At 53.1% G+C, this 23881-nt stretch overlaps 5 protein-coding genes across 5 annotated transcripts; 3 read left to right on the top strand and 2 right to left on the bottom strand.

Annotated features, from left to right (window-relative positions):
- Nucleotides 1-1334: 1334 nt before the first annotated feature.
- Nucleotides 1335-2631, top strand: TGAM01_v201619 (hypothetical protein; the record flags this gene model as incomplete). Its single annotated transcript, XM_018809419.1, has 2 exons — nt 1335-2066; nt 2134-2631. 2 exons carry the CDS (start codon nt 1335-1337, stop codon nt 2629-2631), a joined length of 1230 nt encoding a protein of 409 aa, XP_018657398.1.
- A 5339-nt stretch (nt 2632-7970) lies between these two features.
- Nucleotides 7971-8769, top strand: TGAM01_v201618 (hypothetical protein; the record flags this gene model as incomplete). Its single annotated transcript, XM_018809418.1, has 2 exons — nt 7971-8060; nt 8359-8769. 2 exons carry the CDS (start codon nt 7971-7973, stop codon nt 8767-8769), a joined length of 501 nt encoding a protein of 166 aa, XP_018657397.1.
- Nucleotides 8770-10754: 1985 nt separating this feature from the next.
- On the top strand, nt 10755-17059 carry TGAM01_v201616 (hypothetical protein; the record flags this gene model as incomplete). The annotated part of the gene is made up of 7 exons (XM_018809416.1): nt 10755-10818; nt 11104-11333; nt 11387-11712; nt 12291-12361; nt 12432-14905; nt 15712-15781; nt 16140-17059. 7 exons carry the CDS (start codon nt 10755-10757, stop codon nt 17057-17059), a joined length of 4155 nt encoding a protein of 1384 aa, XP_018657395.1.
- Nucleotides 17060-17168: 109 nt separating this feature from the next.
- TGAM01_v201617 (short-chain dehydrogenase) lies at nt 17169-18446 on the bottom strand (the record flags this gene model as incomplete). The annotated part of the gene is made up of 5 exons (XM_018809415.1): nt 17169-17407; nt 17465-17542; nt 17621-17747; nt 17821-18275; nt 18362-18446. 5 exons carry the CDS (start codon nt 18444-18446, stop codon nt 17169-17171), a joined length of 984 nt encoding a protein of 327 aa, XP_018657394.1.
- A 1422-nt stretch (nt 18447-19868) lies between these two features.
- On the bottom strand, nt 19869-21912 carry TGAM01_v201615 (hypothetical protein; the record flags this gene model as incomplete). The annotated part of the gene is made up of 2 exons (XM_018809414.1): nt 19869-21344; nt 21406-21912. 2 exons carry the CDS (start codon nt 21910-21912, stop codon nt 19869-19871), a joined length of 1983 nt encoding a protein of 660 aa, XP_018657393.1.
- Nucleotides 21913-23881: the final 1969 nt, after the last annotated feature.

The raw sequence follows: 23881 nt of genomic DNA, 5'->3' as shown, positions 1-23881 counted from the left end.
CAGCTCAGACTCAAAATGGACGCTTCTAGACGCAGCCTTGCCAGTCCCCAGCCGAGAGCAATGACGTCCCCTTTGCTGGTGATTAATTCATCCACCCATCTATCATGCACCTGTTGTGAAAGGCGCGGGAGTATAGATCCGATGTGTCATTTCTATCTCTGTGAGGATTGACGTCAGCGCGCGAGGAGCCTCGCCTCTACACCTCTTGTCTACACCTCTTGCTGTCTGTCTCTTCCTATCTACATCAATACAAGCACACAAACGAGCGCTCTTCAGCAAGGCGGTGAACAGATTCATCGGGCGTTCAGTTTTAAGGGACCTCTGCTAAAAGCAATTTAATGCCTATCGCTAGCGCAGTCACGTTCCAAAAGCACGTGCAAAGTACTGTGGCAGTAGATTTCACGAATTGAAGACGCTGAAAAGTACATGCGTTGGACTTTGCGCTTGGCCAGCTGACAGGGATCTCGTGCTGCCAATCCCATATCCGCACTCCCAACAAAAATTCGGCATCCTCGCGTGCCAACTCCAGTGGCGCTACATACAGGGTATCCCTAATACTTCAGCTTCAACAGCTTCAACAGCTTCAACAGCTATTTGTGCCCTGCGTCCGGCGTTATTGGACCCTGCAGGCTCGAGCATCGATAGCCCCAACGTACCGGCTCCAGCGCAGACCCCCAGGCCGATCCGTTGATTCGCCGCCCGCCTCGCCCCAAGCCCCTAATTTGGCCCGTCTCCTCGTTTCTGGCCACCATCACATGCGTACCCTTCCACAAGCGGCCCGCCCTATTTGACGCTCCTTTAAGTCTTTTTCTCACACAAAAAACGCCAACGGCTGGGGAGGGCAACAGGTCGTGTGCGATTCTCCCATTGTTTGTGCGCCTCCGTCCATTCGCCGGTCCTTTGAGGGAATACAAAAACCAGCTTGCTTGGAGTCGCCTCAGCATCACCGCGCCACAAGTGCTACCTACTGAAGCAACAAAACATATCGGCTTGGCCAATACAATACCATTCCGCTTGCTCTTGTGTTGCGAGTCTATTGTCGCACTCTCTATTGTCGCACTCTCGACACCGCAGCGACCCCTCCAGCTTGCCTGTAGTCGACAGAAGAGACGCAGAAGCCCCTGACTCTGGCCCAACTTCATTATCAACCCTAAACAGCCTCGCAAACCCATGGTCCAAAGCCCAGTATAGAGACTAGAGTTGAGAAAGAACCGTTAGATGAAAGCTTCGCCCCGCGCGTGATCCATTGCTCCCCGTCTATTTCGATTTCTACTTCTACCATCCCCAACTTGATCCCTCTCTCCGCCTTTCGCCACACCATCCTCCAACAAACCATGTCTCCAGCTGCCACCACCAGCGGCGCTGCCCACGGGCACGTCAGATTCCTCCCCATCACCTACGACAGCAGCGACTCACAAGAATCGGCCCTGAGGCTCATCCAAAGCCTGTTTCCCCAATGGACCAGAGACGACATCGACTTCATCCGCTTCACCGACGGCATCACTAACACGCTGCTCAAGGCCGTCCATCGGCAGCCGGGCCTGTCCAAGGCCGAGGTGGACCGGGATGCCGTGCTGCTGCGCGCCTACGGCAATGGCACCGCCGTGATTATCGACCGAGAACGCGAGGCCGCGAACCACGAGCTGCTGATGAAGCACGGCCTGGCGCCGGAGCTGCTGGCGCGCTTTGCCAATGGCATGCTCTACCGCTTCGTGCCCGGCACCGTTGCCCAGGCCAAGGACCTCTCCGATCCGGCGCTGATTGCAGCTGTTGCTCGAAGGCTGGCCCAGTGGCATGCCACAGTGCCGTGTCTACCCGACTCGGCAATCAAGGGAGAGGCGCCTGCAGCAGACGGCAGCTCCGAAGAAGACGACAGCCGCAAGGCCATGATCGTCAAGGCTGCAGCGGGCAAGCCGATCCCCAACCTCTGGTCGACTATGCAGAAATGGATCCTGGCCCTGCCAACGGAGACGGAGCAGCAGCGCGAGAGACAGGCCCTGCTGCAGCGGGAGCTGGAGGAGATGATTGAGAAGCTCAGCCAGCGCCCAGGACTGGGGCACAATGGGGTATGTATTCCTTCCACCCGTTCCCGACATGCGTGTGTCCCTGCTAACCAAACATGTAATTGTACAGCTGGTCTTTGCCCATTGCGATTTGCTCAGCGCAAACATCATTATCCACCGCGAGCCCGGTCAGGAGCTTTCCGTGAGCTTCATCGACTACGAATACGCTACACCGTCACCGGCTGCGTTTGACATTTCCAACCACTTTGCCGAGTTTGCAGGGTATGACTGCGACTATGCAGCCATCCCAACCCGGTCGCAGCGATATGCCTTTATCCGCGAATACATTGCAGCATATGCCAAGCTTTCAGCCACGCCCATGGACGTACAAGAAGAGACTGATAAGCTCATGCAGGAGGTGGATGTCTTCCGCGGAGTCCCCGGCTTCTATTGGGGTATCTGGGCCTTGATCCAAGCTACTATCTCGCACATTGCCTTCGACTATGCCTCATACGCTGAGCTGAGGCTCGGCGAGTACTGGGCCTACAAGGCTGAGGCGGACGGAAGTCGTGAGAAGAAGGGCGAGGAGAAGCCTCTCCGAGAGAAGACGTGGTCGCGAGACGAATAGAGGGGAGATGTGCCATAAAGCAAGAAATAAAAAGAAAGATGAAGCCAGGGGGGTCAAAAAGCAGACCCTGCAACTCATCCCACGCATTACAGACTATCGCTGGGTAACATTAGCTAATGGACACCTTTCGAATGTGGCGGTGACGAAACAGACACACAGAGAGAGAGATAGGGAGGGAGGGTTAGACGGCAACAACACAGTCTTCTCGCAGGGGTGTGAGGCGCAAAGATGGCATCCGGCGCTGGTGGGTACTTGTTTTATTTTTATTCTTCCCTCCGTCTTGCATTTTCCTTAGACACGGATTGGAATTGGCGCCTGTCTTTTGAGATGAAAGGAGAGACAGCCATTGGGGATTTTCTCGACGAGTTTGCGGTATTACTATCAGTATGGCGAAATATAGGGAATGGCATGGCATGGCAGCGAATGGGAAATCAGATGAAACGAAGAAAAGAAAAGAGGCCGTGCCCTTCATTCAACATGAGCTTAGAAGCTACTACACGTACGACCTATTACACGGTGTAGCGTCATTTGCTTGAATTTGTTAAACCTTTTAAGATTTCCTTTAGTCTTAATTTTCTTTAATCAGTATGGCTCATAGCATGTAATACCCTACTTGATTACTACTAGTACTAGTTTTTAATTCCGATGATATTCAATGTCCGATGATGTTCAATGGGAGACAGAACAAAGTCCGAGAGAAGAAGAAGATGATGAAGAGAGCCCAGCTCGTATGCCTCGATACTACGAATAGTACTAACCGTACATGGGCCTTAGTGGCATGGAGAGCAGCTTTGTGCAGTAAAAGCGGCATAGCCAAGGTGGTAGTGGTAAGTGAAACTGCCTGCCTGGGAATATACCTCGGTGCTTCATTGGCGCTAAGCTGTAAGATGCATGCCGCAGGACCAGGTCTGCAAAATGTATGCACATACACTTGCGATGTTTTAAAAGCCGTACAACAATATATAGCATGACATCAGGCGGGCAATGCGAGATGAGGTAAAAAAAAAAAAAAAAAAAAAATCGGACGAATGGGCATTGGGCGGGATTGTCTCCGAACAAGGCCATGTACCATGTTTGAACTGACGTGATATCCCCTGGTTATAGACCATGGACCGTTTATGGTGATACCGATTCATACAGTAGATGGATAGAGCACGTGTATGCCTACCTGGGCAAGTACAGCGAGAGGATAAGAATGAGGAGCAAAATAAACAAGGAGGCGAAACAGGGGTTATCCTTCTGCTGATCGATCGGGCTGTGAGTGGAGAGCGGAGTGAGCGAGCGAGAAAGAGAGAGAGAAAGAGAGAGTTAGAGAGAGACGGACAAGAGAGGAGAGAGGTACAGTAGAGGGCCTTGCTGCAGTTGCAGGCGGCAGTCAGCGCTTGGACGTGGGATAGAATACGACATTGAACAAGACGGGATCGCTGGAGTATGGAGCAAAGGCGATAAAGACGGGGGTTTCAGTCAGCCTGTGGACTGGACGTATATATGCACACATACTTGTATGTGCGTGTGCGTGTGTATGGAAGAAAGGTGAATGGGGAAAAAAAAAAGATGGAGAAGAGGAAAGACGCAGCTGTGATAGGAACCTGGTCCTGGTCTTGGGGAGCATTGACGCATCCAATGCCATGGATGGACTGGATGTTGGGACATGTCAAATTGTTTGCCTGGTGCTACCTTGACCGGGTATCGCAGCCCTCTTGCATACGAGCATGTACATACATACATATATGCGACGCGGCATCATCATTGCGACGCCGTCCATTCTTGTATCCATTCATGTACGAAGGACCAGGGCTTGCAAGGGAATAGGTATCAATTATCAATACTTGTAGTAGCACTGCTACTGCGTACTACCCTAGTATGACCTCGGAATGCAGGCTGTAATATGACTGCCTTGCTTTGTCTTGCTTGTTTTGTTTGCTTTCTTCTTCCTATACTGTTTGGTCCTTTTGGTATCTCATCATCGTCGTCGTAGCTGCTTTCCTCTTTCTTTGCTACCTTGCCACTGCATTCAATGACTCCATATGGTAGGCTAGTTGCGATAAGTAGCCTGCTTCTTTCAGTAGTAATTTGCAATACGAGATTGCGAAGAGTAGGTTGTTATACTGTGTTGTAGTCCTTTGGGGTAGATATGCAAATATCACTCACTCACCAATACGTACATACACCTTCGTCGGGACTCGGGACTTACTCGCCAGTTCCATTCCTCAGCCACTACACGCTTCGCACACCTATATCTACATGCGAATTAGTAGAACTAGAAATACTACAAGTACCCGTAATGTCAACACAAGGCCTCGTATATGAGACTAACTTACTCGTGTCTGCAAACATGCTCATATAACTTACTCATATTGACAACAGCAACCCCCCCTCCCCCCCTCTTCTCGTGAGGCGTTAATGAGATGGCAAAATATGGATGCCATAATGTAATGAGATTACCTAGATATGGGCGGTCGGTGTTTAGATAGGGAGATAGTGACAGTGGCATCGCATCGCATCGCATCGCATCGCATCATATCATCAATGCTTGTATGCATGGACGCACATGCCCCCCGTATACTGTACGCAGTGGCAGCAGCATCAACCGACGACAGGGCCGGCATCGTCATCACTTGAGCGGAATTATGGGGACTCGAGAAAGCGGGTTTCACTGTACTGTAGGCCTGAGCGAAGGGGGCAGCAGTGCCGGAGAGGGGCGCCTTTTCGCGCATCTTGGCCAACCGGGGAGAGGCGAGTGGTCTGTCTTTTCCTTCTTCTTGGGGGGTCTGACGCAGCGCTGGCATGGACAGCTGTTCTGCTTTGATTAACCAGCAGCAGTGCTAGTACAGTATGGACTAGGATGTTTTTGCCTAGTCCCCTCACACCCTCTTCGTTGCTTCTCGGCCTCTTTATTTTTTCCTTCTCGAGCTCGCTCGATTTTAATTTGCCAGGCTCTTGGGCTGGAATTTCCTGTTTGGGGGTGGAGCAGGTCCGGCACAAGTGTTTTAGCGTGGAGAAGGGTTTCTGGGTCTGAGCGTCGGCTCTAGCCCAATGTGGGAATGATGGAGAAGGGGCATGATGGACGGGGACTTTGAGTGAGTAGAAGGGGATTCTGGCGTGTGGCGAAAAAGGAACGGGACGAGTCGGCGTTTGTCGCAGAGGGCGAGGGCGCCAGGACGCTGATGCACGAGCTGTGTGCGCGGGTGTGGGTGCGTGTGTGCCCGTGGATTCTGCTGGGCCTGGCTGGGCTGCAGGGTTGCAGAAAAGAGAAAAGAGAGAAAAAATGTGCCGTGGGCTAAAGGCGCTAAGGCTTCAGGTTGGACGTTCGAGAATGGCGCGGATGTGTGTTGGAGGCCCTTGGGTCCCTGTGCCGGGCATGGAGTTTTGCTAGCTGAATCCCGTAGACGAGGCGAAGTGTCCGTTATGGCAGATGCCGGACTTGTTGTACCAGACTAGGGAGTGGGAATAACTTCTGGTAGGCATAAGTATCTGCTCGTACTCGTACGGTACGGTGCTAGAGTTGAGGCCGTTGAGGAACCAACGTCGGCCGTCGTCTAAGCGATGTCATGAAACGGCTCTGATTGACTGAGCGGCAGAGCAGAAGACTTTGTCGCGTTCTGGATCGGCGTGTGGAGCGGCCGTTAATCCCGTACCGTACGGGACGGGGGAAAGGAGGGGCTTTGTGTCTGAGAGGACGCAAGCAAGCAAGCAAGCAAGCAATCAAGCAATCAAGCAAGCATACCTACAGTGCAGCATCAGCATTAGCGAGAGAAGAAGAAAGAAGAAACAGAAGCCAGCGGTGGTTTGCATGATGGCATTGCTGCTGGCTAGCTGACCGGGCCAAATCACACCTGCGTGCTTGCAAAGGTAGCATCGCGTCTGGAGCCAGGCTAGCAGCTGGACGGCGTGCAGTCGCTGGGCGGGATGGCTGGCTGGCTGGCTGAATGGCCGGCTGGGCGAGCGGGACTGGCACCGCGACTGGGTCTATGGGACGAGCAAGGCTTGCATGGGCGAGCTTGTCAAGTCAGGTCGTGGCGCTGGGGTGACAGGTGAGGCGAGGCGGTATGTGATTAAAAGTCCAAGCCCTGGAGCCCTGCAAGGGTGCGGCCAGAAGCTGCGCACGTACCACGCTCAAGACGTCTTAGTACGCGTACTAGGCCAACTGCAGTACCATCTGGATAAGCATTTTGGGTTAGTAGTCGGCTCTAGTACGAGCTGTATCAGAGTTTATATACACGGGCAAGCAAGTATACGAGTGATGGAACAGTAGGAGGCGTGAGTGTAAAGGAAGAGGCAGACAACCTACAGAAAATTGAGGGAGCTGAGACTGAGGCAAGCTGAAGTTAGAAGAAGAGAGAGAAAAAAAAAAGGAGACGAAGATAACAAGGAGAGGAAAAATACCTGCTAACCTACCCAGGCAGAGCAAGAGCAAGAGGAAGAGGGAGAAGAGGGGGAGGGGGGTCTCACAGGCAGCAGAAATAAGAAACACCATTTCCGGCTGCGCATTTCAGGCTAGCCGCGATGGTCATGGTGGTGCTGCGTGGTGCTGCTGTGCTGCTCCATAACGGTATAGCTGGACGGGGGGTTTCTTGTTTGTGTTTGCGTCTGTGGTGATAGAGTTTCGTTTCTGCGACTCGAGTCGGGGAGCCAACGTGCAATGGGTGGAGCTCGATGGCTACTAGCGGTAAAAAAGTTTTGATGCTATCCATCTCATGCTCATCTCCAAATGTAAGGGCAGACGAGAGCTGTGTTGGTGAGATTTGATATCTGACTGCTTTTACAGTATAGATGGTAGTACCTAGCCGTACTTGAACTGGCCTGCCCGTGAGCGAAGCTGTTGCCGTGAGCAGATGTAGGGGGTCAGCGGGGAGATGCCGTGTGTATGAGGTACTGTACCGATACCTTACATGAGGCAGTAAGTTGGTGCGGTATGCTTGTACTACTAGTAGTAATATTGATTCTGTACTGCCACTCTTCTGTCTTTGATAACCACCCTGCAAAACGCGCGATACGCACAGATGGGTTGATTTTGGGCTGATTGACTGATTTACTAATTGACTACGACCTTCCATACCGGGTGCTGCGGACAGACGCGGGCAGATACTGTACACTGAGCACCAGACACAGAGACAGGGCGGCCGATTCGCCGCAGCGGCATCAGAGCAAGAGGCGATGGGTGGTGGGTGGGATGGGATGGGATGGAAGGGGGAATAAACAGACAGAAAACGGTGCAGGCGGCTTTTTGGGGGTGGCTTGTCGGGAGCTTGTGCACCAGCCGCTTTTGCGACCTTTTGCGACCCCTTGCCTGTTCTTTTGGCCTTGTGTGTTTCTCGTCTTATTTTAGTGTCGCCCGGATGTATTCCGAAGCGCCTTTTCTTTTCTCTTCTTTGCCCTCGTTTCACCGTTCCGGAGTATTATTGCAGCCGAGCAAGATTGAGGCCAAGGTTCGCGTCTTCGCAAAGTGGCACAGATCCAGCCCTTCTCTCAGCTAGTAGCGCGGAGGATCGCATCCCGAGCACAGATACATACAGTGCTCCTGTGGCCGCCCACGGCTCTGCCTGTACAAGCCGGTACCCAAGGCGGATAGCAATATCGTACAGCCAAGACAGACGGTGCTTGTACACCTCGTGCATCGTCCTGTCCACATGGCATGCTCCGAGCGTCTCAGACACGGTGCCGCGTCCAGCAAGGCTGGCGGCCCCAAACACAGTGCCGTCCAACGGTCCTACCTACTGCTGTAAGTGCTCAACCCTGGCCTCTGCTCGCTCACCCGCACCCGCATCCACCCTCACTCCCACACCCCGCGTGAGACATGCCGCCCAGGCCGTCCAGCTCGAATCATACCTGGATTATGGAGCCTCTCGGTCTGCAGAAGTGGGTGTGCGGCCAGAGCACCAGTTGGCGGCTCGAGGACCGCTGCGTCAGGCACTGGCACAGGCACTGGCGCTGGCACTGGCACTGGCACAGTACAGCGATTGCGACGGCGAGGTTGCGGGTAACTGGTACGCGGCACCGACCCGAGCGACGCCAGCCCAGGCGCAGTCTGTGCGCGCTCGCTTCCGTACCGGCGGCGTTATCGGTACTTACCGTCGGGCGGCCAAAGGGCCCGTGGCCCAAGTACGCGCTACGTCTGGAGTACGACGCGGCGCCTAATCGGATGCCGTACCTGCAAGGCTGCGCCCCACCTGTCTTGTAACGTGTACCGCCAGCAATCCTCGCGAGGCCAAGAAGGGAACAGAGGGAGACTGAACAAGGCCAGAGAGGAAAACCGTTGCGCTTTTGTATGGAGTACCTGCCACCCGCGCACCTCGAGCAGCATAAACCCACCCGCACCGCCCTATTGATAAAACACCCCAGCCCGCAATTCCCGCGAAATGGCCCCAATAGACAGCAGATGCAGGGGAGAGGGGGGGGGGGCAAAGGGGTGGCAGGTGGGCGTGCAGCGTCGAAAGGAGAAGAGATGCGAGTGAGAAAATTGTTCGCGAGTCCGGCAGCAGGTGAACAAGGAAGCAAGAGGCACGAAGAGAAGACAGAAGAGAAGAAGAAGAAGAAGAAGAAGAAGAATAAGACAGAGAGGCTTTAGCAAAGGACGCAAGGAAAAAGTCGAGATATCAAACAAGGCAAGACTAGCTCTTGAAGAGTGATTGAGCGGGAGCTTCAACTGGTTGTGCTAGCAGAAAAAAAGAGACAAGGCAAAGGCGTGTCTGGGCTCCAAAGTCCATCTCAAGGGAAGCAAGCAAACCCGGGGAGCCTCTATTCGCTAGGAGCGTCTCTTTTTCCATTCATTTCTCTTTTGCTCCTCTTCAGCTTGCTCTTTGCTGGGCCGCCTGCCGCTTTCGCCTCCTTTCAGCTGCCCTGCCTCAAGACAAGACGCAAGCCATGGACACGGCAGATTCGGCGCTGACAGCATGTTTCTGAGGCTTGGTGATATTGTAGCCGAAACAGAAAAGAACAGAACCGAAGCCAGCTGCGTTGACAGCAAATAAAAAGCGAGCAAACAGCATCAACACCAACAACAGTAACGGCAGCAGCAACTGCAGCAGCAACGACACCCGGCAAACGCACCGCGAGCAATGGCCGGCCCAACCCCAGATCTGGATCTCGACGTCGACGCTGCCGTCGGCCACCTGCTGGACCAACAGGCTGATATCCAGGCCAGGCTGGCCGCCCTGCTGGGCCCTCGCCCTGGCTGTCACAGTCACAGTCGCAGGCCCAGTCTCAGTCTCAGCCTGCCGGGAGAGCTCGACATGCTGCGCCACAAACTGCGCGTTCTCGAGAGCGTCGTGGATCGCCACGGTATGTCTGTCTGTCGTCCTGTCTGCATGTTGCTCAGTCTCATCTGCATTCTTGTCTTTGACGATGCCCCGTCTCATCTCTCCCCAACTCTATCTCAGCCCCTCTCTGCCACTGGCTTCTGTCTCTCATTTGCCCTCTCCAACCTCCAGCCTCCAACACGCTTCCCACACCCCCCCATGTGTGCAGTATCCTCCTCTTCTTACATCGTACATCGATATGTGTGCGTGCTTCGGCCCAAGCCCTGTGTGCGCGCGTATTTCCTTCATTCCCCCAGCTGATGCTCGTTTCTCCCCTTGCCTGGCTAACCGCCTGCAAGCCTGCCTGTCTCTCTCTCCGCTCCCTTGCCTTGATCCTGATACAGCCTTGTCCACATTTGAGCCCGGCCTCGATTGACAAGCCCACTCACACGCTCACAACTCACACGCTACGCTTTCTCAGTGCTCCCCTCCCCTCCCCTGCCCTGCCCTGCCCTGCCTTGCCTTGCCTTGCCTTGCCTCACCTTGCCTTGCCTTACCTGCCATAATACTGTACCGACCTACCTACATACAGTACAGTATGCCTGGCTGTTCCGGATGTAGGTCCTGCATGCTTCGTACATACATCTCATACAGACATGCATGCTCCATACATGGCTACCTACTACTAGACAGGACAAGACAAGACGGGATAGCCTGCCTACATGCTGCTGCTCCCGCACATGCGTCTCGTCCTTGCCGGCCCTACATACTACATACTGCTTGCTTCATACGAGCCCGTCGTTCGTGCTGGTCCGGCAACGGAGCCCATGCTGACTTGTGAGTGAAATATCAGACCTGGCTTCGCACGCCCCCTTCATGTCCGACATGGAAGAGGCTCGCGCCATTCAACACCGCTGCGAGTGCCTCGAGGCTGCCTGTGTTCGAGATAGTAAGCTGAGACCCTCCTGCTACCGCTACTTGTACTTGATTAGCTAGCTGCCCATCTCCCGTTCTCCACGCAACCCGCCGCCGCCACCAACCCGCCTCATGCAAGCCCCCAATCCGTTTGTCAAAATACTCATGCTACATCTGCCTTGTACTTCCATCCATTATCCATCCATTATCCATCCATCATCAGGCCCAAAACCAGCCATGCCCGGAGCCGTTTCTTAGTCCGCCTTGTCCAACGCTAACTCTCACTCTCTCTCGTCTGCTCGCTGCTCTTGCAAAACAGACGTGGATGTTGTCGAGCCCCTGAGAGGCTCTTCGCGATCGGCGCCGCCAGGGTTCGGCTCTTGGCTGGACCAGCATCTGGAGCTCCACGACCCTGTCCTCCGGGCCCAGCGGGAGCGCGGCAGCGATTCTGTGTCCAGCGCTTATCCGCCTCGCTCTCTAAAGTGTTGGAACGACCGGTGCATCCACTACGTCTACGGTTTTCCCACCGAGCTTGATCGGAGCTGCCACGTCCGAATGCATGCCACTCACTTCAAGAGAGACTCGGAGCTCTCAGCCTTTAGCTCGTCGTTGTCGTCGTCGTCGTCCGTCCTCCCCTCCAGACCCAATGCCTCCGAACCGTTGGGCCCGTCGCCTCTCATGCACCTTCCACGCCCCGCCCTCTCCTCCAGGCTTCCTCCTCTCAGAATCCCGACGCCGTCGACGGAGCGGCGAGACTCGCTCATAGCCTACGCATACTCCAGCCGCTCAGCAGCCCCGAGGAGCGCCATCGACGCCGATGTCGAGCCTCTCCTGCCGCCATTGAAGAGGAGCAGGGTCGACAGCCTGCCTCGATTGGAGTCCATTGGAGAGCTTCGTCTCTTCCACGACCAGCGGCCATGCCTCCGCTGTAGAGTGACCAAGAAGGAGGTGGGATATAATTCTCCGAGCTTTTGGCATTTTGTTTTTGTCACTTCGCTTTCATTCCCTCCTTTTCCTCCTCCTGCTTCATCTTCTTCCTCCCTTGCTCACTTGCTCACTTGCTCACTTGCTTGCTTGTTTCGCTTTGCTTTGGCGTCTCCTTCTGTCGTAGACTAACTCGTTTCTTCTTCTTCAATTGAATCAGTGCGATAGAAACCAGCCATGTACCGCTTGCGCAAATTTGCCATTGATCAGCTCCGAGGACCATTGGGCTGTCATTGGGTGTTTTCGTAGCACTCTCAACGCCTTTACCGACTATTTGCTGCCAGGTATAGCCCATTCGGTTCTCTGCTCTCCCCTCTCTGCCTCTCTCTGTCACGCACATAAAGTTTTGTTGTCTTCTCATTGTCTGTGCTCCAGCCTCTCTGTGTCTTTTTTTTTTTTTTCGATTTGCTACTTCTTCCTCATCCCAATCTCTGATTATGCAAGCTCTTTTCAAATTATACCGGAATCCATCAACACGAAAACACACACCCAGACACACAAATCTCTGACATGATTTTGTAGGCTCCTCCTTCTCACAACCACAGCTCCAAACGCCAACGTCTTCCACAACATCCCCCATAAGGCGACAAAATGTAAACGACTATCTGCAAAGAATGTGTTCATTCCCGGCACATATCGGTGAACATGTCAGGACCTGTTTAGACTATCGAGACGCCTTCTGGTGGTCGGGACAGCAGTCTCAGAGGAGGCTCAACGGATACAATGAGGCGGCACATATTACCCGTGAGATGTTTGATCGCGCTCCCCCGATTCTTTGCGCCATGGCCGCCAGCTGGAACTGCCAGGAGACATCGTATAGTGCTCTTGATCTCCTGAGGTATACCGGATATATATCTCCTTCTCGTGAGGCTGAGGAATCACAGTACCCGGTCTTATACCACGCCAAGGTGCTGCTGCGCGAGACTGCCTTTTACTGTCTCTTCTATCCCAAACCCGTCATCCAACTGGATCCCAACCTAGGATATCAGCCCCCGTCAGACCGCCTGGATTTCACGGGAGAACACAGTCGCCTTGTTGAACAAGCCATGGTAACCTTTTTGACGGCGTTTGAAGCAATTGCTCTGAGAAGCACTCCTCTTCAATCGAAAGAATGGCTGGCCGTTTTCTATTCCTTATGTATCTTCAGTATAATCCGGACGCTCCTCATGGACCTTGCTTCAATATCCTTGCTACCATATCATACGTTTCAACACCAAGGCTCGCTCAGAGACAGCCCCCAGACCACGATAGACAGCGTATACAAGGCACTTGTGCACTTCTTCATCACGGGAGGACCGATGTTGACAGATGGCTCTCCCAATGACGTACATCCAGACGATGTACCCGCATTTGAGCTCACACGTCGCATCATGCGTATGGATACGTGGCAAGCCCGAGATATTCGCTCCAGCACAGATTTCCTCATGACTTTGGGAGGCGGGTTCAACGACGCGTTTGGATTCCACGGCTTTATTCGGCCAGGGCAGCCGGTCGTTTCTCCCAGCCACGATTCTCAGCTGTCAGCAATCCAGGCTCTCTCAGCGCGTGAGCCACGCTGGTCATCCGTCGGTAGCTCTGCATACCCGCCCTCGTCTTCGTATAGAGAGGTACTTGCGCCGCGTCCGGATGTGATGGATGATGGCAATATAGACCGCGGAGGCGTTTCGACTTCCCTGAACCAGTCTGTTCCGGAACATATTGGGCGAGCCAGGAGACATACAGTTGCCGAGGCCGCTCCCACAAACATCTTTGCACACCAGCTGACCCCTATGAGATTTAAAACAACATATCAAAGACCCCCTCTACGGCGCGTGTTCTGTCGCAAGTGTAATGAATACCCCGAAGGATTCCGCGGCGAACACGAGCTGAGACGCCATACAGATGCAAAACACGCGGCGCTGGTAAAGCGATGGGTGTGCTGCGAACCCGAGGGACACAGTCCGGCATCACCACAGCCCACCATTCCGCTATCGAGCTGCAAAGCCTGCGTCATGCAGAAGCACTATGGCGCCTACTACAACGCTGCGGCTCATCTGCGCCGGGCTCACTTCAACCCCCATCGCGGGGGCAAAGCCAGCGGCGATTGGCCGCCCATGTCGTTGCTCAAAGATTGGATGCGCGAAGTGAGGCAGTCCGTGGCAGAGGTAAGCGGTGATGTCGACAACGAGATGTCGACTGATGGCGAAGAAGAGGAGGATGTAAAGCAGCCTGGCGCCAGAACGATTCCGCTAGCAGCGATTCCACCAGCTCCTGTGATGGAGCTGCCACCCATTCCGATCAACAGCGGGCACATGTCGGCATCGTCCGTCGGCTCGATGACGGTATCGCCAAATTCTATCATGGAGGAGCAAGGATCCTGGGAAATGATGTCGCGAAGTCCAGCTGGACGATTAGCTCCTCCGCCACCTCCACCTCCACCTCCACCACCACCGCCGCCGCCAATGTCGCTTCCGCCACCACAAGCATCCCAGCCACCACTCCCGCATCACCTAACAAGGCCCATACCGACCCCACCGGCGCCTGAGAACCGTAGCCGGTGCCCGTTTCCGGACTGCGGGCGAGTTTTCAAAGATTTGGCAGCCCATATGCTCACGCACCAGGAGGAGAGACCAGAGAAGTGTCCCATCGAGTCGTGTGAGTATCACACGAAAGGCTTTGCTCGCAAGTATGATAAGAACAGGCATGCACTCACGCACTACCGAGGAACAATGGTCTGTCCATTTTGCCCCGGGGTTGGCTCAGCTTTCGCAAAGGCGTTTAATCGAGCCGACGTATTCAAGCGCCACCTTGCCGCAGCCCATCAGGTCGAGCAGGCGCCGCTACATAGCCATACAACCAACAGAGGGGGTCGACTCATAACGCTATCTGCCAATTCAGGGGCTAGCGCCATTTGCTCTATTTGTAACAACCGCTTCGCCGCGCCGCAGGACTTTTATGAGCATTTGGATGATTGTGTGCTAAGCGTCATCGTTCCGGCGGGAACCCGCGCAGCATTGGACACGAGTAACGATGCTAACGATGACGATAAAAAGACGACAGGAGGAGCTGGGGCTGGAAAAAACGCAACAGCTGAAGCAGTAGCCGCACCGGCAGCGGCAGCAGGGACAGGATCGGGAACAGGGACAGGGACTGGAACGGTAACGGGCACAGGGACAGGATCAGGGACAGGAACCAACGACAGCGCTCCAGGAATGATATATATACGGAGATCGAAAAAGACGGCGCGAGAGTAGCTCTTTGCGTCTTCGTCTTCTTTTATTCCGGCTTCTCTTTCTCCTTTTTTTTCTCCGTGTCCTATCTATTATTATTTTCCTTTGATTCTTTGGTGTGATATACTTTCATCATCATCATTTTGTTTTGAATGTGGTTTTCTTTTCCTACCCCGTCTTTACTGTTTAAAATACATGAGCGAGATGACTGTTTTGCTATTTTCGTTTTTCTGGTTATTGGTCTTTGTGTCACTAGCAAGCAGCAACAGCGACAAGAGCAGCGGCGTCTTCTTTACATATCCCCACAGCCCCTCAAACCACCTTTTACAAAGCTGTGCGCAGAGTTTTTAACGGGTCATTGGGTATATTGCGAGTCATGTGTACAATAAACGATATCATAGCGTAGCGATACTCATCACTAAATATTGGAAAACAAGGGCAAGCTAGTCGATCGGATTTGTTGTGTCTTTACATGGATGTAAACGAAACGGGACAATCAGTGCCGTTGACAAGACGAGCGTTGATATCGATGATGATGAATTGTGTAGTTTATGACAGCGTAATTATTGGATAACAACCGAGGAGCTACAGCTTGTATTTTGTGCGAGGCTACATTGCAAACAAACCTCGAAACTTGAGTCAAAGGGAAACAAGTTCGAATAACCATAATCATTCAGTTATCGTTCATTGTGATACAAGCTCAAATATAGAGCTGCCGGCTGCCGAAGTTATAGGCGGGTCTTTCGGGGACGGTAAATAAGGTTGTTGCGCTACTGGTATTACTCATCCGAATCTTCATCCTAGGTACCTACTAAGAACAGTAGCACGCGCTGTCAGCGCTTTCCCCTTATCACACAACGTCATTCTTCTTTTTTGGCCACCAGCTTTTCAATGCACCATTCTGTGTAGCTACTGACTGCCCCAAGGAAAAGAAGACTTGTATAATCAAAACTATTGTGTTACCAAAAAAGGACCAATGTCGGAAGCGGTAAACTTGCAAGAGGTCAATTCGGAAGCGGTGGAGAGCGCAGAGAGTCGGCGGAAGTTGCAGAATCGGCTGAACCAGCGGGCAAGTCGTAAGTCTCCAATATCATCAAATAACTACAATCTTCACTTTTCTTTCTCCTTTTCTTTAAGAGCAAAGAGCTCAAAAGTTTTGTAGGCAAGCGAAGAAGAGAGCTGCACCAACAGCAGCAGAAAGAGAAGAATCAAGTTAATAAATGGGTCTTTTATATTGACCCGAGGACGGAGAAGCAACAAGCAGATGATAAGCGTCAGCCTCAATTTGGACGGCAGCAGCCAAATGTCTCAGACGTTGCCGTTGCTAATCGCAGCCTCAACCTCGGTAACAAAACGAAGTACTACAACCCGGGCTTTCCAGACATCTTCCTCTCCAAGGAACACCGCGACAGAGCGTTTCGCTTCTTCTGTACCATGACCCGGGACGATCGCACCGTCTTCTTCCGCCGGCTGCATGATTTGGTTTCCGTAAATGTCGCCAAGGGCACTCTGGACAGCCAGCTGCTGTTGTCGGTGATGCAGTTCAACGTCATGCGAGCTTCGATGGCGGCTGCGAAGGCGATTGGGGTAATCTGGGAGCAGCTGATTGCGGATGATGCCATATCGCCTTTCAACCGTGGCACTGTGTTTCCTATGCTGTTTCTCGCGCCATATGAAGATGCGACGACTTCGAGTGCGAGCAATGCCGCTACTAGCAATGGCAATGAGTTAATGCATCTCCCTCCCTGTTTACAGCCAACTGCGTTGCAGAGACAAGTTATTCATCACCCGTGGATCGATCTCTGCCCGCAGCCATCTCTACGAGACGCTCTACTAAAACGACTAAATGATATTGACGAGGATGAATTTTGCCACCATCTATTTCTACAAAGCAGTGATGCTGATGAGGACGGCATGATAGGAATGGTGATATGGGGAGAGCCTTTCGATACTGCATCATACGAAATCTCGGAAACCATGCTACGAAAGTGGCCGTGGCTGGCGAAGGAATGCCCAGACATAGTCAAGACGACAAATTACTGGAGAAGAGGAAGGGCAGAAAAGCCGTTGAAGATTTCATGATGACTGCGCTTTCTGCAATTCTTGCTATCGAAATATAATGGTACATGGAGCGGCGAGAGACGGCTCTAGAACAAAGGCGACCCTATCGGAACGGAATGCCTTAGAGGGCTTAGACGTTGAAGGGCTCTCCGATGAGCTTCTCACTAAGCGCCCACAACTTTGTCCAGTGGTCGCGGTTCAAGACATGCGAGGTGACTTCGTCGTCAGCAACCGCATTGTGGTGCAGGTAAGCACCGTTGGACTCTTCAATGGTCGGGTCAACCATGGCGGTGATGAGTGTGGCTGCTCCCTCGGATGCACCGGTGAAAGGCGGCAAAGCGATCGGACGGCCATCAAGATCACGCAACGCTGTTTCAAAGGAGTTGTCAGCACAAAATAAGGAAGTCTTTAAGACGAAAAACTTACGTTCTCCTGACTTCCGTAGCGCCTTAATCATGTCGATGAACTCGGGTGTGAAGTGGCGCTGCAGTCCTGACGCAACCGCTGATTTGACAGAATATGGATGATTAGCTTGTGGCGAGCTCACTATGCGATTCCTGTTGTTCAATTGGAGTTACGTACCGCCAGGGTCGACGCTGAAGACGCGGATATTTTCTCCTTGCAGCTTCTCGGCAAGAAACTTGGCGAACATTGTTCGAGCAGCGTTGGACTGCCCATACCCGGCTCGAGGCTCATAATCCTTGCCTTCCTGTAAAGGATAAGATGTCAACATTCGGGAAGCTCCATGTGCTTTATTCTGGAATGGGGATTGAGGAACAAACATTGTAGTTGACATCGTCAAAGTTGACTATTCCTCCCCGCATGGCAGAGCTAGCACAAATGACGATGGAAGACTTGGGCGCCGCGGCCCTGACCTTGGGCAGCAGCTCCTTGACCAGCAAGAAGTTGGCCAGGTAGTTGACGCCAAACTGCGTCTCGACCCCGTCGACAGTCTTGGCGAAGGGGGGCATCATGACGCCTGCCACGGCGACGAGGTGGTCGATCTTGGGGACATCATCGAGGTCCCTTGCAGCTCTTCGTACATCTTTGAGGTCGAGGAGGTCGATCTTGAGGAAGCGGATGTTGACGGCGGGGTTCTTGGCCTTGATCTTGGCGACGATGGGCTCGACGCGGGACTCGGCTCGGGCCGTGAGAATGAGGGTGGATGGGTTGGCGGAGCTGACTTGGACGGCGAGTTCACCGGCAATGGAGTCACCAGCGACACCAGTGATGAGGACTTGAAGGAGGAGAAGAAGTTGACGTTAGTACTCAATGGAGTTGGAAAGAAAAGGGGGTAAGACTTTGGATATGTATGGGACGTACTTGTTTTGCCGGCGAGGGACTCTCCGTACTTGCTGAGAATGAACTCGGAGGATAGAATGACTTGTGAGCTCGCTGCGGTGGACATGGCTGCTGTATGATGTGTTGGAGTTTGAAGAAATGATGATATTGATTATGCTCGCAAATGCTCACGCTGGTGGAAGGGGTGTATGGAAATATATGAGGATTAGCAAAACTTGGCTTGCTATGAATATCTGTCAGGTGTTTCCAAATTCAAACCAGTAGGCACTCTCCTCGATATATATACTCTTCCATCCTAGAACTGAGCTCCTAAGAAAGAATCTCCCTTTGCGCAATAGTCGTAACCAAGGAATCAACTCACGTCAAACCTCCTCAGCCAAAAAGCATATTCTGCCCAAGAAGGTTAGTTCGCCAGTCAGCATCACCATCCCGCTGTCATTGAATACTGAATGGCTCTAGCTCGGGTTTAAGATTTTGTTAAGTCCTTCAAACGAGTTTCCCATTTTGCCTCAGAGTTCTTCTGTATGGACGTATCGGTTTATTCATAGTTTGGTATGGGGAAATTTAGTGAACTAACAATCTGATGCCGAATCTCCGCTACGATGCGACTTGACCAATTGTGGCTTAGTTTTCAAGTACCATATCAGGTTAGACTTTTGGTCAGCACCCCCATTATTTTCCATATATACTACTCTTTAACCAACCGTTTTCAAGATTTACCTCCAAGACAGGAAAAGAAGAATGGGTTTGAACAAACTTCACAGTTGGGAGAAATGTGCGGAGAGATTAGGAGAGGCCGCTAAAATATACTGAAATTAGCTAGAAAAATAAAATTTAAGCAATAGCCGCGGAAAATGCGGAGCGGAGATATCTTCTCCTTTTTCCTAGGCACTTGGGCCTATCCTTGATTTGGCTGAAACGATTGATTCCAGACTGCTATTTGTTCCGTTACGTCTAATATTCTCATATTAGTGGCATATCATATGTCTCGCTCTCAAAGGAAAACGGCGGAACAGCAGAGGATAAAGCATCATCTGCTGATGCATTATAGAATACAGCACGGCTTACCAAGGCAGCCATTGCTAGACTCCCCTCTATCTATCATTCCACTCTTTGCTTCACAGAGAAATCATATTGAGACATGTTTTGTGAAACTGCACATTGCAAGGCGTATCATTTGCACTTAAAGTATACATAATATATACTCGATGCTCTATATCATATTCAAGGCACTTCCATATCCTACTCTCTAAGCAGGAGATCGCCAATTTTAGGGAATCGCAGGAAAAACAGATCATTCAAGCGTTAGGCTCTTCTCCCAACGACCATGCAAATATTTCGTTCTATCCACACCACTTATGTGCAAGCCACCTCTTCATCCACTGCCCCGGATATATGGTATAATGAGAAACAAAAACAAGAGAACCCCCCTTATGCATATTACGCGTTAATGATAAAGTTTTGGAAAAATCAGTCGCAGAAAAGATACTCCCTTCGTATCAGAAGGATAAAATGAGGAAACAGGTCTTTACTCGGAAGAAGCCTCGTCAGTGGCAATCTTCTCGTTCAAGACGCCGCCCTGAGTGCGAACAGCAGGGCTGGAGCGCTTGAAGAAGGCGTGAATTTCAGGAGAGAACTCGCCATCGTGAACACCCGCCTGATCCTCAGTCTCCTTAGGGCCACGAGCAGCCTGGATGGCCTCCCACTCGGTGCGCATGTCCTCAACCTTCTGCTTCCAGTCCAACTGGGGGTCGTATGACTTGCTGGCGCCACGGATTCTCTCCCACAGGGAAAGGTGCTGGGGGTGGACGGCAACACCGTGGTACTCCTCGGCTCTGCCTTCACGGATGTAGCGCCATCGTCGCTCCTGCTCCTTGAGGTCGAGGCCGGTGGTGTCAGGCAGGAAGAGCCAGGTGAGGAACATACCAGCCAGACCAAACCAGGGAACAACGTAGAATCGGGTCTGGATAGGGATGTAGTTGTACAGAATCGAGGCAAGCAGAGCACCAGCCTTGCCGATACAGGCAGAGAAACCGTGGGCAGAGGCTCGGATGGGTGTGGGGAAAACCTCACCGGCAACGAGGAAAGTGACAGAGTTGGGACCAAACTGGTTGAAGAAGGACGACAAGAAGTACATGGCCTGGAAAGAGTGGATTCCGGCAGGGCTGGAGTAGTACTCATATTTGAAGGCGGGGATGACAAACATGAGGAAGCACATCAAGAAACCGACCTGCTGCATCCACTTGCGGCCGTAGAGCTTGTTGTCGATAAGGAAGGTGGCAGCGTAGTAACCAGCGAGGGAGACAACAATGTTGACCAAGTTCCAGGACCAAGCGGTCATGAGGGAGTTGGGGTTGTCGGAGATGATCTTGATGAACTGACCCTGGAAAAGCTTGTTGCCGTAGAAGAAGACGTCGTTGCAGAACCATGTACCAGCGGTGGCGAGCAGACGGCCACCGAAGTGGGTGAAGCAGGACTTGAGGGCAGTGACGTCGTAGCCAGTGACGCTGGTACGGCTCTTGGCTTCGGCAAGCTGCTTGGAGGCGTTGGGCATCTTCCAGGTTCTGTAGTAGACGAGCCACAGAGTACCAATGGCGGGGAAGGCAAAGGACAGACGGAAGGTGAACTGAGCAGCCTCCTTGCTGTAAGGGGGACCGCCACGGCCGCTGTTGAAGATGGCGAGCAGGACAATCAGGATGACCTGGTTGAAGAACTGACCCCAGCCCTGCATCAGGAAAGCCATGGTGACACGGCGACCACGGTGCAGGCGATCCTCCTTGGTAGAGAGTTTGCCAGCAGTAACGGCGTTCTCGAGGGAAGAAGTAGCAGTGATGGGATATTCACCACCAACACCAATAGAGTAGAAGAAGAGAGACCAGGCATAGCAGATGACCCAGCCCTGCAGAGTAAGACCCCAGGAAGCGGTAAGCATGAGCAGACCAACAAACATGATGATGGCGTCCTGGATGAGACCCCAGCGACGACCGATCCAGTCACCAATGACCTATAATCTCCAAAGTCAGTCACAAGTTATCCAGCGGAGCCAATTGAGGGCGAGTACTTACACCGACGATGACCTGACCAATCATGATTCCGATGATTTCCAAATATGTCACAGCGGCAATCCAGTTGGGGTCGCACACCGTGGCCTTGGAGCCCCAGCATTCGGGCCAGGCAGCGGCGAAAAGAGAGGACAGGTTACCGATGGAGAAGAGGACGTAGCCCTCCAGACCAAGACCAGCACCGGGGATGACAGCATTGCGGAAATACCATGAGATGGGAGACAGAGGGTCCTTCTTCATCATGGCCCAGATGGTGCTCAGCTCCTCGCTGGCAGCCTGGCGGTCAACGGCCGAGACGAACTTGACGCGCTGGCCAATCGGCAGATCAGCCCAGTAGGTGCCATCCGGGGTGTAGCTGTCGTCGGGACGGGTAACGTGGGCGAAGACACGCTGCTCGTCGAGATCCAGCGGGAAGTCATCGCGGTCGTCGTTGTCGCCGTGAGGGCCGTGGGGGATTGGGATCACGCCGGGGATCATGCCGCCCAGGCCATGGTGCTCTCTGGCGGCCATGGCGACGGTATAAGCAGGTTATGTAATGAGTATGCAACGCACAGCAGCGAGAATTGTGCAGCTGCCGTCGAAACAAGCAATGTGATTGGACAGCGAGCGCTGTGGCTGCGGGGGGGAATGTCCGAGAAAGGGAAGCGAGACGGTGCCCTTAGCAGCAAGGGAGGGTTGCTTGCAGCTTCCACCACAACAACACACACACACACAAGAGAAGAAGTGTGATGAAGATGAGGATGAAGAAAGAAAGAAAGAAAGGGAGGCAAGAAACTAGGATGAAGGGCCGCAACTGCTCTATTTGTTTGTCGCAGGCGTAGGTTGACCCCAGATTGGCGGTATCTGCACGCTGGAGCTAAAGAGTCGCCAAAAGGCAGTGTTTTCAAGACATTGTGAACATGCGCCATGTGCTTCGCGGTTTAGGCCGCATTCGACGACCGAAAGACAGCTCCAGCGCAGCCAGTCAGAATCTCGCATTCAGCATCGTGGGTGAATCTTGGGCCTTCAGTGGCCTTGCCGGGGGCGGCCTCGCCTGGTCCAGCTGCTCCATTCCGCCGTCGTCGCCTCGTGGAGACTTGGGATGCTCTCCACAGCCGCCCACACACCTTGCGCGACTGTGGCTCCGTTGGAAGCCGTCGGTCGCTTTTGCCTTTTGAGCAGCCATCGACCCGTAATAAGTGCTACCCAGCTGGTCGTAGCGGAAAGCCAACAGGTGCCAAGTATCGCCTCGTCTTGGATCTAGCGCTGTCGTAGTCGCCGTTGTTAAGGGAGGAAAATAAGATGGCCGAGAAGGTACCTACTTGCAACGTTCGATTCGCCGTAGCCCAAGAGAGTCAAGGTTCGCAAAGCCAGGATCTCAGATTCTACCGCCACTCTGCGTCTAGACGACCCGATGGCTGCGCTGGCGTTGTCAAGCTTCCTTGGGTGAATTCTGGAGCGTTCCTGGCAGCCTGGGCTTTTCTTCTTCTCCCCCAGTCTCTTGTCCCAGTCTCTTGTTTCGGTCTGCTCTCGCCTACGCAAGATCTACTGAGCAAATCGGGCCATCTCGCAGGCCACTGCGGTAGGCATTGTGGTAGGGGTTCCCTGTGCTGATTCTAGGCACAGACATGACGGTCTGCTCGGTAGCCCTTTTGGCATCTGCGGCCGCTGGCGAGTACCCTCTATGGGCTTGGGCCTCGGTCAACAGCGACCGGAGGGTTCCCTGCTTCGATCTTCATGCACGAATATATGGAGCAGCAAAATGTTTACTGCTACTGTAGTACTGTAGTGGTGCTTTGGTGGCATGGAAAAATACAGTGTGACTGAATGGCGGGAGAGCAGAAAAAACCACGAATAAAAGGCGTCTCCACTGGGGCTGGCCCTCAGGGCACCAAGACGAACTGTGATGCACACAATTTAGGTGCCACGTCCCTTCTGGAGCTGATGCTCGCGAGGTCGCTTTTACAGGCATTTACAGGCTATCTGTAGGCTATCTGCTCTCTGCAGGCTCTCTGCAGGCTCTCTACAGGCCTTGGTCAGCATCTTAAGTCGTGCCTACTAGTCGACTCGAAAGGTGTCGCACCAGGAATGAGCGCGAGGGCGTGGTGCGTGGCTCTTTCCTGGTTGGCGCTGCTGCTGCATCCGGATAGAGCGGCACCAGAGAACTGCCAGAATTCATGCCGATCTTGCCCAAACTATTGGGGGCCCCCCAGCAGCGTCCAACAGCCGCACTGGCCGTTTCTGGCACCGACGGTGAGAGTCAGCTCTGGTGTAAATTTGCCCAGAATAGGGCTTTTGAATTGCTTCAATTCGCTTTTGCAGCCTTGCACGCGGCCGCATCGTTTCTCTGCGTCTTCGCGTGTCGTCCAGTCTCGGCCGGCACTTGCAGCCTATCACGCGCGGGATCTGCTTGGCGACGGCTCTTGTGCGTCACACAATCCACCTTGCCAAGTCGAGCCAGCCGCAGTGGGAAAGTTGTCGCGTGAGTCAAGTCCAGAGT

The sequence above is a fragment of the Trichoderma gamsii genome, assembly GCF_001481775.2.
Source record: "Trichoderma gamsii strain T6085 chromosome Unknown Scaffold_4.2, whole genome shotgun sequence".
NCBI lineage: Eukaryota > Fungi > Ascomycota > Sordariomycetes > Hypocreales > Hypocreaceae > Trichoderma > Trichoderma gamsii.
This window is presented reverse-complemented; position numbering and strand designations above follow the sequence as displayed.